The following is a 16,998-nucleotide window of genomic DNA, read 5'->3' as shown; positions in this document are numbered from 1 at the left end:
TATCATTTCAGTTATTCTGTATAATCCCTGACGTTTTTTCTAGTGATTATACATAATCCCTGAAAATTGTAGTGATTATATATAATCCCTAAACTAACCAGTGATTATACATAATCCCTGAAAATTTTAGGGATTCTACATAATCCCTGATTATACAAATTCACTGTAACATATATATATATATATATTGACAAATGAAAAGAAAATGCCACAATTAACATATTCTCCATACATTATGAAAGCGTCATTATTTATGTATGTGCTTCGTACAAAAATACTATATAAAAAAGAAGACATGGTATGATTATCAATGACACAATTCTTTACATTACACGAAACCGTATGACAAAGAAATTAACAATCGTAGGTCATCATACGGTCTTAAACAATGAACCCCTTCCACATCGATTTGTCAACTGTATATTTGCAACAAATTATTAAAAGTAAAAATGAACTGAACTATTTAAGCAATCAAATGTATATAAACTCATCATAGATACCAGGACTAAATTTAGTATATACGCCAGACGCGCGTTTCGTCTACAAAAGACTCATCAGTGACGCTCGAATCCATATTGATCATGATATGTGCACGTTTTCATTAAGATGACAAAATGGCGACGATTACATGTATCTCTATCAACATTCACCAGTAACACACAAAGCCGACTATTTGAATGCCAATAATGTATAAGAACTGAAACGTTTGAAGAACCAAAAATAAAAACCAACTTCTTCTAAGATGAACTTTCTATATTTATATTTCCTAATTAGCCGTTGCTTTTAATCACTGACTTGACGTCTTTAAAATCTATTAAGAAGAAAAACAAAAAGCATCCTTTAAGAAGGCTCGCGGGTATAAGATTTTCAGAAAAAAATTAAACATTTATTTTTCATTACAAATTTTATAAATTACCTTTAGTAGTTGTTACTTTATCATATGGTACAAAGATCATTCCAAAAAAATAATTCGTGTTGGCCCCAGGTGACTTTTAAAATGTAGATATCATTGAAAAAGCTCCAAATTATCTCCCTTTGGTGCAAACATGCCATTTGTTTGGTATTACAATTGAAATAATTTTTTTTTTAACTCATCGGTGACCTATATTTTTTATTGTTGTTTTCAAATAAGCTGTACATAAACTAAATAATTGTAAAATTTAAACGATTTCTGTAATTTAGTTCTTTGTTTATTTCGATATTACCGCCTTTTCTCCAATTAGTTCAACAGAAAAAAGGACATTAACAAAAATGTATGCGTCTTTCGAAGGCATATTGTGAGCGTTAATGAACGGTGACCCCTTTTTTATTTCATTTTTCTATTAAGTATAAGATTAAGTTCATTTATAGAAAAAAAATTAGCGAAATCCTATATTGAATAAAAAAAATTGATTAAGAACCGCGAGCCCCCACAAATACAAACAAATCACTATTTTTGAAAAAAAAAATGCGGAACGTACAATTTTGAAAGAAACACAATACAAAACCTCTCTTTTTGGCAGTAAATATCGTTTCTCTGACGATAAATGTAATTTTCGTCACATTTTCAAAATGATAAGCATAACTTGTATTTTAAATAACTTATAATTCTAATGCATTTGTAGAAATTGAACAACGGTTTCGGAGAGAAATGAATTATTTTGGTATCAACATCACGAAGAAAGACGTGCGGAAGTTATCTCGTTTTAAGTTGCAAATATGAAGGTGAATTGTGTAATGAAAGGTAAATCTATAAATAATTTCATTAGAACAAATGTTCATTATGTCGTAACATCTGAACTTTTCTTTTGATATCGGTAATTTAAAAATATTAATCATAATAAAACAAAGTGAGGTATCCATCCATGACGCAAAAGCAATACATATAAGAAGATGTGGTATGAGTGCCAATGAGACAACTCTCCATCCAAATCACAATTAGTAGAAAGTAAATCATTATAGGTCAAAGTACGACCTTCAACCAGGAGCCTTGGCTCTACCCGAAAAGTAAGATATAAAGGGCCCCAATAATGACAAGTGTAAAACCATCCAAACAGGAAAACAAACGGTCTTAACTTTATAAAAAACGAGAAACGAGAAATACTTTTGAACAAAATCAGCAACCGACAATCAGTGAACAACAGGTTCCTGACGTTAGACAGGTGCAAACAAATGTAGCGGGTTTAAATGTTTTGACAGGCGTCAACTGTCACCAAAACATAAAGTAGTGGAGTAACATTACAATATAGAAAGAAACACTTTAAAGTTCAAATTAAAATGGCTTAACTTTATCAAAAACACATATCAACAAGAACAAATAAACATATATTGCACACATACATTTGATATTGAACAATATCAAAAATACAATATTGATATAAAAAAAATTAAATAGGGAAGATGTTAAACAATATCAGGAAGACAACTATAACCTTGGACAAAACGGCGTTAAATAAAATTACGTACACATTATTTTTTTATTGTATTGTAAAAATAAAAAAAGCACACAGACCACGGAACGTTGGATACACAAAACCAGGTACAAGGCAATAATTATATGTTCTCAAGACCAGTCTTGAAATATATTCAAATGAGTACATATTGTCAAGTCTTTTTTTTTTTTGTCTGAAACAGTACTGTCAAAATCAGTACTGAAACAGTACGGACAAAATCAGAACTGAATTTATAGAATTAGTAAATGAACCGTTTTTGTATAAGGAATATACAGAAAGTATAACATTACAAGTTTTTTGTCTTGCCGAACAGTACTGATATATACGAGGGTAGAAATGTACCAACAAACGTTTGTAAATTCTTTGTATTGTATTGATTTGTTTTTATTTTATATTTAGTCAACATCTGAATAATTTCCATTTGTTATAATTCAATCAGCAACCTTTTCATATATTTCATCTTCAAACAATTTTGAAAAAAACCGAATATGTCTGTCTCTTATTGTAGCTCGTTTATGCCATTTTTTTTATCCATATTATGGCCAATGCTATAGATTTCCAAGAAAACCTTTAGTAACAAAGCACGTTGGACAGTTATTTGGAACATCACAATAAAATAGAAATATAAGTATTTTAATTTAAGTATATACAATATGTAAATGTGGATAATAGAACATTCTCATTTTATAGCATACTACGATACTGGGTTCATGACTTTGGGTTAAAATGTCGTGGTACAAGATACATATTTCAAGCATCAATCGTTATCAAAAATATTTATTCAAGTTAAAACGAGATAAAAAAAAAAGTTTAACAAAAATGCCGAGCTAATAAGATAAATAAATTATTTCTTGTCGAAGAGTTATATTCTATGAATCTATAATGTGTTTTGTTAACGCAACTCCTTATGTTTTATAACCACTTGTTTTTAAAGCATTCCAGCTATTTCTGAATGTGAATCAGAGTGATTACATACCATACGTCGCTGATGACCCGGGTGTCGTTCTGTCGATACATGAAAATGGCTACAGACCATATTTACAGAGTAATGGAATCTCAGTATCCCCAGGATTTAAAACAGATAAATCATTGTTTCAGGTACGTTGCTTATCATTTGATAGATTATATGATGATTTCATTTTTGACGAAGTATGTGACATTCTCATATAGAATAGCATAACAGAATTACAGAAAAAAAATATGACGTGAATTTATTTTAATTAGCTAAATGAATGTCGACAAATTTTATTAAATTTTTGGGAATGGAAATAGGGAATGGGTCAACGAGCCAACAACACGACCATAGAGCAGATAACAGCCGAAGGGGTCAATGGCTTCGATTGGTCTTCAATGTAGCGAGAAACTCCTGCACCTGGAGGTGTCTTTCAGCAGGCCTCTTACAAATATGTATACTAGTTCAGTGAATATGGACGTCATACTAAACTCCAAATTATACACAAGAAACTAAAATTAAAAATCATACATGACTAACAAAGGCAAGAGACTCCTGACATTGGACAGGCGCAAACAATGCGACGGGTTTAACATGTTTTTTGAGATCCCAACCCTTCCCCTATACCTCTAGCCAATGTAGAGAAAACATACAACAATACATACAGTAAAACCCAGTTTAAGAGAAGTCCGAGTCCGATGTCAGAATAGGTAACAAAAGAAACTCAACAAAATTAGAATAATACATCAATTAATAAAGGACTACTTCCAGTTACTGACATGTCAGCTCCAGACAACAATTACACTAATTGAAAGATTATCTCTTCATCATATGATTATCAAGCACACTCCCTCCTGTTACAGGTTTATTTTTATACCATCATAAAATATATGAGAAGAACATAACCTGTGTCATGACAACAAATGTGTTTAATTCCGATGCAAAGACCCCATAAGAGAATCAATATTTAAGCCAAAATATGCAATTTTTAATGACTTGACAACAGTATCGTAACTATAGCCCGTCTAAAGTCGGTTTAAAGGTTTTGTTAGCTTTTTAGGGTGAATACTGACATTTATGTGCTTTGTAAAGAATATCACCATAAAAGATTAGATGTGAAATACCTGAACGGATACGATCTGTGCTTATATTTTCGAATGATGGCCTTGTACCGATGATACAATTAAGTAAATGTTTTGACTAGTTTTTTGTTGGTTGCTACTAAAAAATGACCTGAAAGAGTTTGAACGTATGTATTCGCATTCTGACTTTTTAAATGACCATTGAATTAGGTGTGTGAATTTTTTTCTTAATAAGAATATGAGGCAAACTGGTATATAGGGTAGAAAAATGAAAACTTTGAACAGGTTCAAAATCACCAATATGTGCGGGCAATTTATCAAGTACTTCCAACAAGTTTTGCCTTCGAAGTTTTAAAATAGCGTGTTCTTTTATAATCAAATTCATACGCAATATGTTTGTGACGTCTTTAAAAACCAGTGATCAATTACTGAAAATGTTGTATTCAGTTATTCTTTAGTTTAAATCAAAGATGTTAATTTATGACGATTACTGCTAATTGTCAGTTTGAATGTTGATGAATGACACAATTTCTGACACCAACAAGAAATTTAAAAACACGTTATATAATGAGAACATGACAATACCAACCATCAAATAGACGAATAAATTGAAACAAGCACGAGCCCTTATGCTGTATTAATTGAAATTTTTACATATTCCTTTAACGATGTAGCTATATAATGACGACACACAACGGTAAAATATATTAAGAGTTAGCTCAGCAGTGAAATAATTGTCGATAATGACGTGTTGTAATTTTACAACAACTCATAAGCAAAAGGTTAAATAATAAAAAATGACGAACTCAAATTTAAAACGGAAAGTCCCTAATCAAATGGCACAATCAAACATTTAAACATTATCAAACGAATGGGTAAGAACTGTCATATTCCTTACTTGGTACAGGCATTTTCTAATGAAAACATGTGTATGTTGGACCTGGTTTTATAGCTAGCCAAACCTCCCACTTTTGTGACTGTCAAATAAAATATTATTATATTGACAATAATGTGTGAACCAAACAACCAGACATAAAAAATAAGAATTCAAAAAATATCATAAAAGGGTTTTCTTTTATTTGTATTTCACTTATTTTGTTTACAATTTCACTGATTAGCCACGTGGTATTTCATTTTCATGTGTCGTTTCATAGAAGAGAATGTTGAGGAAAAAGGAGGTATTTGGAAATACAGATTTATGTGATGACAGCGGTGAATTTACCAACATTCAGGTAAGAAACCTTTGTAACTTGTTACTGAAACACACCAACAATCAAAAATACTTGGTTATTGTTTGTTAATGTGTGACATATTTGTTTTTCGTTCATTCTTTTATATAAAAAAAGACCGTTAGTTTTCTCGTTTGAATGTTTCACATTGTCATATCGGGGCCTTTTATAGCTGACTACGCGGTATGGGCTTTGCTCATTGTTGAAGGCCGTGCGGTGACCTATAGTTGTTAATGTCTGTGTCATTTGTTTCTCTTTTGAACAGCTGTCTCATTGGCAATCATACCACATCTTCTTTTTTGAAGGCAACAACGAGTAATTATAAACGTTTGGCTTCCATAGATGTGTAATCGGTTTTGTCTGTAATATAGGTATTTTAATACAAGTAGCATGATGCAATACAAAATGAACAGTCATAAAGCAGTGTTCTGGAAAATGAAGGAAATACTAATCAGAACTCGATAAAAAGGATCGTCGTGACAGAAATTTAAGAGACATTAGAAAACAAAATCTTTGGTGTAGTTCATATCAACGAATTCTCCCGATGTAAATATTACATTTAAAGACAAAAAAATAAATACATTGCGCTTTGTGATCTTAAAGGCCACAACTTCAATATTTTTCACAGAACAACTATAATTCTTTGTCTTCTTCTTCAAAGAGAAAAAAACAAGAATTCGAACTCCAAGATGAATTAAAAAAAAGGTGAATTCTTTAAAGAACTGACGAAAATTTTAACTTTAATAAACCAATGAGGAAAGTTAAAAAAAAACAGCTATCAAATTCCGGACTTGGTACGGTCGTTTACCAAGAAAATGTTATGTTAAAACTTGTTTTATAGCGAGCTAGACCTCTTATTCAAATCTGGAACATATAACTTTATACATCTGAATTTCAAAATATTTAGATAATGTTACTGAAATTTGTAACGCACTGTATTCAAAAGAATTCATTTAGAACTGAGTTTTCTTTAAGACATAAAATAAATCAAACATTGTTGTATTTCCAGAAAAGTAATTAGTCAAGACAATGAACATGCCACATACATCTTGCATTCCGTTTTCTCAATTGTTTGTTGTCAACTTGTATGATCAGAAATCATATTTATACGTGATCAATATCTCTGTAACTTTTCTATATCTAAAATATTTGCGTTATTTACAAAAGAGTATTTCGAGAACGCACTTATATTGATTTAGAGTGTTTACAGGGGTAGACTATATTAACATCGCTATTGATTTAGTTAGTAGGGCATGTGATTTGGTATGATGAATATAATCTCTTGTGGACCTCAGGTTTGGTAGTTTATATTTACTTTTGGTTGAGCTAAATTGGTGTGAGACTATGTAAGCAAATACATGGTAGAAGAGGTTCTTTTTCCGGTATGTGATTTTGTATTTAAATGAAAGTATTTGATGTTTGAAAAAAACGTAATATCAATTTTCTGTCGTTACATGAAACATTTGTTCTCTTTTATAATTCAGAGATACCAGTCCTGTAAGGTTTGTAGTTGATGTGGGGAAAATCACATTAAGGAAACTGGGCTTGTAATTTGAAGGCCACTTGTGTGTTTCGTCTAGAAAAGACCTGTCAGTGTCTCAAACAAAAAAGGACAACAGGACAAAATAAAGCTTTTCCCTGTTGTCTCTAAAACTGTTTTTGTTTTATTTTTATTTTATTGAATAGCAGAACTATAAATTGATGTGATATTTCGTTGTCGCTAATTAAATAGATTTCCACAGAATCGTTCGATAATGATTATTAGAAATCAATTTTTCTTTTAGGCATCCTTTGAACTGTGTATAGAAAAGATTGTAGAAAAGAATTGCAATTGTTCGCCTACTTTATCAGATGTTAGTTTAGGCCTGTGGATTTGTGATTTGCTGAAGGTACATTAAGTAAATGTATATCTTACATAAATCTTTTTCACATTCGTGCGTTTGGGGCAAATACAAAATTTCAATACTAGTATCTAGGATCATTTTAATTTAAGCTTGATTTATGTATTGACGAATACGGTTTCAACCTCTATTCATAAGTCGCAGGAACTTTTGACATCAGTGTTTGTTTGTGACAGCTTAAGAATTGTTATCTAAAGTAACACAATTGACATCATTCATTATATGAAACATTGTCATTTTAAATTGTTATAATTCTGTCTGCACCGAAAAGTTGATAATTTAAGAACATCCATTTATTGTATTGGATTGATTATCAATGGCTGTGGGGATCATACTTCTAATTTTAATATAATCTGAAATGATGTAGTTCAAAAGCTGTTTATGTCGTGTTAAATAACTACATAAAGTAGTCCAACAGTGCAATCGTCCTTTAGGATATGTAAGCCATTACCATGATTACTAGTTTCAAATCATTATTCCGTACCGTTAGTATTCGGTCATAAACTGTAAATATGTGGCCCGGTTTTTGATTGTCGTAAACTTTGACACACTCAACTTACTTCCAGATTTAACGTTTTAATGTCTATAGCACTTTAAAAATCAAAGATTACAAAGTAGTACAAGCAAGGCAAAACGATTGCATTGTATTTCGATTGGTTTCAAAGACAGGTTAAAAGCTACTGAATCACCAGAACCTTTTGAAATAGTAACCCCTTCAGGTTTAATATCTCCCGTTTGATGTTTGAACATATTATCGATATTTTTTAGTAGAAGTGCAACGGTATGTTAAAAATTGACATTTAAAGACTATTTTGTGTAATATTATTTGTCTGTTTGTCTTTAATTTTTTATCCATGACGATGTCATATTAATTTCAATCTATGAGAGTGACTGTCCCTCTGGTACCTTTCGCCCTTCTTTTGAGGAGCTTAATTGAAATCACATAAAATTTGATTCATTTAATCAACAATCCATCAATGATTAGGTTTGAATTCGAATGTAAAACTAAAACCAACTATCTCATCTTTAAATGCGATTCCATATAAGAAACGCTACATTTAAGATGAAACATTCATACATCGAAAAAAAAAAGTTGTTGCATAAGATAATGATTGATAAGCAAGTTTACAGTTCTAAGACATATAAAAACAATTGTTTGCGTCAAAATTTATGTAGCAGTGTTTTCATTTCATATTGAACATTACATAGTGATTGAAACGTCAGACAAGAAACGTAGATAGCTTGAATATAATTAATCAGTGTTTAAATATTAATTTTGTGTAGTTTTTTTTACATGAAAAAGAGGCTTAAGATAAGACAAACAGTATACAAATCACAATATAGAAAAAAAGACTGAACCACAAAAACCCCATCAAAAACAGGGGGTAGATATCATGTGCTCTAAAAGGGTAAGCAGATTTTGTTTCACATGTGATACACATCGTATTGCTGCCATGAGTACAAACCCTGTGATAAGTATAATTTGGTAGGTCTCATTCGGGACAATTGGAACATATCCATATATCATCATATATGAAACAAATATTTGATAACGGTCAACATATTTGTGGTTGTGTCAGTAAAGTTTTCAAAGGAATAATTTCAACATCTATTTTTAACCGTTTTAAAAAGACGAACCAAATGTTAAATGTTAAATGTTAAAAGTCAAATGAAGTATTCCAGTAAAATTTCATACATATCTATAGACTGCAATATATTCCCCGAGGGTATCACCAGCCCAGTAGTCAACACTTCTATCAATAATGTGGTCATTTTTATAAATTTTCTGTTTACAAAAGATTAAATTTTTCGAGAAAAAAGGATTTTCTTATCCCAGTGCATATATTACCTTAGCCGTATTTGGCACAACTTTTTGGAATTGTAAATCCTCAATGCTTATCAACTTTGTACTCGTTTGGCTTTATAAATATTTTGATAAGAGCGTCACTGATGAGTCTAAAGTAGATTAAACGCGCGCCTGACGTACTACATTATAATCCTAGTACCTTTGATAACTATTCAATACTGTTCAGACTGTCCTTACTGAACTGCATGCAGGTCAAAATGTCAAATGTCAACACAGGAACTGAATGATATTCGCTGCTTGGTACAAAATTTCAAAACTTCAAAGATTTTAAATTCAGAAATTAAAGAGAAAACATGTTGTATCAACTAAAATCAATTGATCGATATATTGATATAGTAGATCTCAGATATCCCCGTCTCACATTATAACTAACCATGCTATGATGACTCAATTACAAACTGTTAAATAATGCTTACATACGATATATACTTATGCCCCTGAAATCTCTAAGATTGCAGCCGTATCTAGAAGGTTTGTGTCATATCTTGATCTTTCTTGAAACAAAATTAAATTTTGATCTCTGAGAACCAAAAATCCCTCTATAACAATGATGAAAAACCCTTATGAAATAAGAAGCTCGCTTTACAAGTCAATATATAAAACTGCATGACTAAATCTTAATGTAAAATATTGAACACTTCCAATTATAACGCACCAAATGCTTTCGACAAACAGTATTACTACAGAGATAATGGATCAATAATAACATTGAAATACAAAACTTTATACAAATACAATACTGAAATACAAAACCTTATACAAATGTGGTAGAGCTACTTGGCTAATGTTTCCCTCGAGGACTTACAGTTTACCAACAATGATATCACCCAAATAGTAATTAAAACTTTAAACGAAATTCATCAATAAAACTAATGAAATGTTATGCGTTCGGTCTCGATGCTTGTGGAGTTCATATATTCTCCTAAGTGTTTGTTTATTACCTTGGTTCTCTTTCAAATCGATATATGATATTTCAAACTGCTAATGTCTTCTTTTTAGGTATTTGATTATAAATACACTTATTTCAATGATGCAATGAAACTGAAAATACGTTGTTTGCTCTATATCCAATTTTAGTTTGTTTTATATAATTCGGAGTTTATATATGACGCGTCCATGATCACTGAACTGGTATAATTTTTTAAGGGGCCAGCTGAAGCACGCCTCCAGGTGTGGGATTTTCTCGCTGCATTGAAGACAAGTTGGTGGCCTTCGGCTGTTATTTGCTCTTTGGTCGGGGTTTTGGTCCTTGTCCCCATTTCCATTCTAAAGTTTATTATCAGCATGATTACCTGATTATGTCCGTTTAGCAATCGCGGTATTTGACAGAGATTCATTTCCTTAATATCAGTTTCACGTTTGTTGTTTATGGAAATTGTTTTTTTTTAACTTTAGTTTAACTTTAGTTAAAAAAAGAAAATAAAACTTGTCCCTTATATATTTTAGAGCTCCAATGAATGGCACTAGCTGAAAAGAGTAGCGACAACTACAATTGCAAAGAGCCTTGCAAGTATGATTTTTACTGTATTATTCGTAACGAAAACACTTCTATTATGTTTAACAGTAATATATCTCCTTCATATTTCTTAATAAATAAAAATTAGTTCGAAGATTTTTCCTAGAGAAACATTGATTTCTGCAGTTATCAATGATGTCTGTAATTAAATATGTAAACCACTTACGAATGTATCCTATGATACTGATCATTTGCATTCCTCAAGACTACTAACCTACTTATGAAAATGACCAACGTTGACGTATTCCCTCAAAATTGAGCGCCAAATTTTATTCCTGTTAGTTTTTGTGTCTCTGGATTAAACACGTCTTATAATTAAATACATGTAGAATTATATCATATGTAGTACCCAACATTCCGTAAAGAATAGTTTAAACGAATAACAATGAATAGTGTCTATACAATATGTAACGAACAAGATCAAATTTAAATAAGTCATTTAGTTATATATAATTCTAACTGAGATAATTGAGATTATAAAAATTTTATATTTTCAATAATCTGGTTTAATTCAATCAAATATTCGTGTGGGTGCGTGGGCGTTGCAGCCTGTAGCTCAATGCCATATTCGGCATGGCCATAGCGGCGATCGCAGCATGAATCAGAATTTTGGAATTCCCGTATCAGCTAGAATAGAATTTTGGAATTCCCGTATCGGGCACTTGTTAATTTGCTGTCGACAAGAAAGCAAGTGTTACGCAAATAAGTTAAAATATCCAGAAAAAGAAGATGCCTAACAAGAGAAATGCCGTTGGATCGCCATCAAGGGCCATGGGGAAGAAAAGAAGAACGACCAGCAGGACAGGAGGAAAGAAAATGCAGCCCGAAGAAATTGCCCAAAAGAAAGACGGAGCTGACCGGAGAAGATCTGCCAAGAAAACAAAAGAGGTCGGACATGTGGTGGCAGAAGTACCTGAGGAAAATACTGATATCTCATCAGGTAATGAGTCGGAGGAAGATACACGGGCATTCCCCTCTTTAAGACACGAAATTGCAAATAATTCCATTGATTTCACTCCGTCACAAGAATCTAGCGTTCATGACACAGTGGGGGAACACGTGTCTTTTAAAATTAAAGAAAAAATTTGGGAGGGAAAATTTATAGAGCTTCATTCTCTTTTGAGAACGCAAAAAGAAATGGAAGAGGTTGACGAGGGCGATTTGAAATTAAAAAGGGGGAAAATTTGCATTGAAAAAAGATCGTCGGGGGTTTATTTGTCAATAAATGAATGGACTTCAGCATTCATGATTTTTATGAGTGTCTACATTGAGAAATACAACACACGGGCACAGGAATTGTTAAAATATATGCGCGATATAAGATTAGCGGCAACTAGGTCAGAAAACTGGGCTACCTATGACGAGCAATTTAGGCTAAAAATAGAAAAGAATCCTAATTTATCTTGGGGAAATATACACGGTGAATATTGGCTATTACACATCACATCTCCCACAGTACACAACAGTGTGTCAGTGCAATCACAGGGTTATAGAACAGATACACAAAATCGTGGTAATTATAACTCAAATGCAGCTACACTTCCAAACAATAGAACACATCAAAAATCACAGGTAACTAGTGGAAGTGTAAATATGTCATGTAAATACTATAATAATGGTACTGACTGTCCCTACTTCCCTCGTTGTAGGTTTAAACACATATGTGAAATATGCAGTGGCAAACACAGAAAAGCCCAATGTAATAACCGGGCGCAAGGAAGAAATAACAAAAAGTATTAATTTTTATTCATTGGGAAATACTCCTATAAAAGTATCAGTCTTGGAAAATTATTTAGAATTCTACCCACTTAACAATGTAGCACATGAAATTATATCTGGTTTCAAATACGGTTTTTCTTTAAAATATTTTGGCTCTAGGGAACCAAGGGGGAGTTCCAATTTAAAAAGTGCATTACAGCTACCCAAAATTTTTAAAGAAAAATTAATGAAGGAAGTTAAACTTGGTCGCATAGCTGGTCCTTTCAGATACCCACCTTTTCCCACACTTCAGGTATCACCAATGGGGCTAGTGCCAAAAAAGGATGGGGATTTCAGACTTATTCAACATTTATCCTATCCTGATAATAATTCAATAAACGATTTTATTGATAAAGATCATTGTTCAGTGCAGTACAGTTCAGTGGACGAAGCAGCATGTTTGATTAATAGACACAAAACATTTGCCCGATTAAGTCAGTGTGACGTAAAAGCGGCTTTTCGTTTGTTGCCAATTGCCCCGCACGATTTTGACTTGTTGGGGATAAAATTTCAGGGTGAATATTATCTTAATAAAATGCTCCCTATGGGGGCCTCAATAAGTTGTGCCCTGTGGGAGAAATTTGCAAAAGCTTTGCATTGGATAATACAGCTAAAAAGCGGAAATGATGATATCCTCCATTATTTAGATGATTTTCTTTTTGTCGAGTCGAGCCAAACATCAAAAGTTGGCAATACTTTGAAGTTATTCCAAGAGGTATGCAACAAAATAGGTATTCCTCTTGCTAGTGACAAGACTACTTTGCCGACTACATTACTTATGTTTTTGGGTATAGAATTTGATACACAGAATTTAATCATGCGACTTCCAAATGAAAAACTTGTCAAACTCTCACAAAAAATCAGAGATACCTTGGACAGTTCTAAAATAACTCTTAAAGATATGCAATCCCTTCTTGGGCTCCTGAATTTTGCTTGTAAGGTAGTTGCTCCAGGCCGCACCTTCTGTCGCAGACTCATAAATTCAACAATTGGGGTAAGAAAATCGTATTTCAAAATCCGAGTAAACAAGCAGATGAAAGCAGATTTAGAAGTTTGGTTAGACTTTTTAAAACAATACAATGGTGTAACTGTAATAACAGACAATGTATGGGTTTCGAATGAAAAATTAGAGTTGTTCACTGATAGTGCAGGGGGGTCCAAAGGCGGGTATGGGATCTATTTTGCAGGTCAGTGGGCCCAAGGCACTTGGCCAAAACATTGGGTTGAGACTGGAATCACCAGAGATATGACATTGTTAGAGTTGTTTCCAGTTGTAGCTGCTCTTATGTCCTGGGAATCCTATTTTGTTAACAAAAAAGTTATTTTTCATGTTGATAATCAGGCGGTTGTTCAAATCATTAATATGAAAACTAGCAAGTCAAGTAGAGTTATGACTTTAGTAAGACAGATGGTTTTAATGAACTTAAAAAATAATACATTAGTTAAGGCAATTTATATCCCTTCAAAACAAAACCAAATTGCTGATTGTCTTTCTCGTTCTCAGTGGGGGAAGTTCAGAAGCCTAGCTCCAGAAGCAGACCAGTGGCCAACCAAAATTCCAACACAGATCTGGAACATTTAAGTCAGGTGGCTGATTATATTGTCAATCAAGGTGTGTCCAAAAATACACAAAAATCATACAATTTGGCTCTGTCAAAACTTTGTACTTTTAGATCATCTTATAAATTGAAACAGGATTGGCCGGTGCCAGTCAATGATTTGTTAAATTTTATAGCTTTTTTGTCAGTACAGGGTCTTTCGGGGGGAACCATATCATCTTATATATCAGGAGTTTCATACCATCATAAAATTCAAGGGATACAGGATACTACAAAATTCTTTATAATTGGAAAGGCATTAGAAGGAATAAAAAGAATTCAAGGGGGAAAACGTAATGACATTAGAGCACCAATTACAGTGCAATTGTTATCAGATATGATTAGTTGTTTAGATAAAGTATGTAAGAATAAATATGAAGCTGCTTTATTTTCAGCAGTTTTTTCTGTTGCCTTCTTTGGTTTGCTAAGAGTAGGGGAAATCACTACTTCAAAATCCAAGTCTGTTATAAATGGCTCCAACTTAACAATTTCTGATATTTTAGTAAGGAGAAAAGTCCTGGAGCTAAGAGTAAGGTGGTCAAAAACTGACCAAAAGGGAAAGTCTGTTACTTTGTTGATAGCTGAGAACGGAAAAAACTACTGTCCGGTACGACTCATTAACGAATATTTAAAGGTACGACCTACCTGTAACAATACAGATTTGTTTATCCATTATACTGGTATGCCTTTAACTAGATACCAATTCAGTAGTATACTGGAAAAAGCTTTACATTTTCTTCGTATTAGTAAAGGCCATTTTAGGTCACATAGTTTTAGAATTGGGGGAGCCACGGAACTAGCCAGGCAGGGGGTCTCAGAGGAGGTAATTATGAGATTAGGCAGATGGAAATCGCATGCTTATTCTCGCTATATTAGGTTACAATTTTTCTAGTTTCAAAAAGCTAACAAGCTAAAGGTTTTCACAGGTCCCAAGATTTTATGGATTGTTGGAAGTTCCCTTGTTCATTGGGCCAACGTAGAGGCGAAGAAATATGGTAGGAACAACCTGGGACTGGGGTCAAAAGGTGTAACAACATACTGGATTGGGCAACCTGGTTTACAGATTAAAGATTTGGACTCCCTACTGGACGCAAAAAGAAAAATTTTACCTTCTCCTCATTTTATAATAATTCACTGTGGAGCTAATGATTTGACAGATTTAGAATTGACAGGGAAGGGTTTAATGGAAAATGTAAAATGTTCTATCCTACGTTACAAGGCTTTATTTAAAAATGTTATTATAATATGGTCTTCAATGCTACAGCGCAGATACTGGCATTTTGCCCCCTTGAATGCGGGTGCAATAATCGAACAGAAGAGAAAAAGAGTGAATTCAGTGGTCAAAAACTTTGTAATAGAAAACGGGGGGAAAGCTATATTACATGAGAACATTAGGGCAAGTGAAGTGTCTTTATACAGAACAGATGGAACTCATTTGTCACAAACTGGAAATCAGGTGTTCTTAAATAATATACAAGGGGGGGTTGAGTCTTTCCTACGCACAACAAAATCAACTTTCCAATGATTCAATAATGAAAATTTTGTGGAGGTGAGAACCCCAGTCAGATTTGGTAGCTGACTGGGGCTCTCATGTGGCGGTCCAGGGAGACTGGTAGTGATTGGGGGATTATTTCACTCGGCCCTTGCTCTGGGCCTGACAAGTTCTACAATTTGCAGGTTTGGAAAATGTGGTTAGTGGTAACGGTGGGGTCTACAGATGGGTAACTCTGGGACCTCCTCCACCTCATCTTATAGAGGGGAGGCCTACACCTGCCAACAGGTGGGGCACTAATAACTGGAGCATTGGTAATACGAGTGTTTTCCCCGGTCACTCCCCATGGTAGGTGGTGGTGTAACCGTGTTTAACTACCAGGGGTTTTATGACACTATGTCAACATAGGTCAGCTGATAGCCATTGTGTATAGGTAATCGGTAGTCACCCTGGCGCCTCAACAAAATATAAAATACTCTGTAGCCAAAGTAATGCCACAAAGTAAAAATGTATATTCTAGTCATGAAAATGTAAATACAAGTTGGTGTAATAAAATGTATGTTTAATTCAAAGGATTGTTTTTGTATTAGTTGTAAAAGTTATAAATGAAAAACAGAGGATGGAACCTCTACACAAATGAGTACTAGTATAATATACAGAAAGTCTGTATAATGTTAATTTTGGTATTTGTGAATTACGGTAAAACAACAGATAAAGAGAGACAACTCTAGATGAATTTTTAATCACTTTGTGATTAAAGGTAGGACTTCAACACAGTTTAGAAATACGTCAACAACTCTTGATCGTTGTTCTTCATCTCATTGTTATTCGTTCAGTATTGATATAGGGTCTTCTTCTATGAGTATTGCAATTAATTAAATATATGCCATCAACACAACCTTTCTGGGAAAACAATCTGTTAGGATATAATTAAATACAAGGACTAGCGACCTACCTTGTGACATTTTTGAGGTAAACGAACGTGCAGCGAGATTAAATTGATAAATGTGTAAAAATAAATCAAAATGTGTTCCTTCTTTTATTCTATGACGAGATCAGGATCCCTCGTATAAGGATATCAGTGATTCTCTAGTTAAGTGTATGATTGCATAAACAAAAAGATATTTCAAATCGTTGTTGCAAAAGTTAAATAGAAATGTAATTCTGACAA

The 16,998-nt window shown here is 33.0% G+C and overlaps 1 protein-coding gene across 1 annotated transcript; it reads left to right on the top strand.

Moving 5' to 3' along the window:
- Nucleotides 1-11,447: 11,447 nt before the first annotated feature.
- On the top strand, nt 11,448-15,786 carry LOC143075679 (uncharacterized). The gene is made up of 2 exons (XM_076251211.1): nt 11,448-11,919; nt 14,242-15,786. Exons 1-2 carry the CDS (start codon nt 11,709-11,711, stop codon nt 15,225-15,227), a joined length of 1,197 nt encoding a protein of 398 aa, XP_076107326.1. The 5' UTR covers nt 11,448-11,708; the 3' UTR covers nt 15,228-15,786.
- The last annotated feature ends 1,212 nt before the right edge of the window (nt 15,787-16,998 follow it).

Source organism: Mytilus galloprovincialis, chromosome 5 (assembly GCF_965363235.1).
Source record: "Mytilus galloprovincialis chromosome 5, xbMytGall1.hap1.1, whole genome shotgun sequence".
Lineage (NCBI taxonomy): Eukaryota > Metazoa > Mollusca > Bivalvia > Mytilida > Mytilidae > Mytilus > Mytilus galloprovincialis.
The sequence above is the reverse complement of the archived record's forward strand: the minus strand, read 5'-3'. Positions and strand labels throughout refer to the sequence as shown.

What these genes read in the sequence shown, in the direction of transcription:
- LOC143075679 (XM_076251211.1), top strand. Translation starts at nt 11,709, where the DNA reads ATGCCTAACAAGAGAAATGCCGTTGGATCGCCATCAAGGGCCATGGGG. An exon ending in AAATACTGATATCTCATCAG is followed by an intron (nt 11,920 to 14,241) that starts GTAATGAGTCGG and finishes TCTCGTTCTCAG; the next exon opens with TGGGGGAAGTTCAGAAGCCT.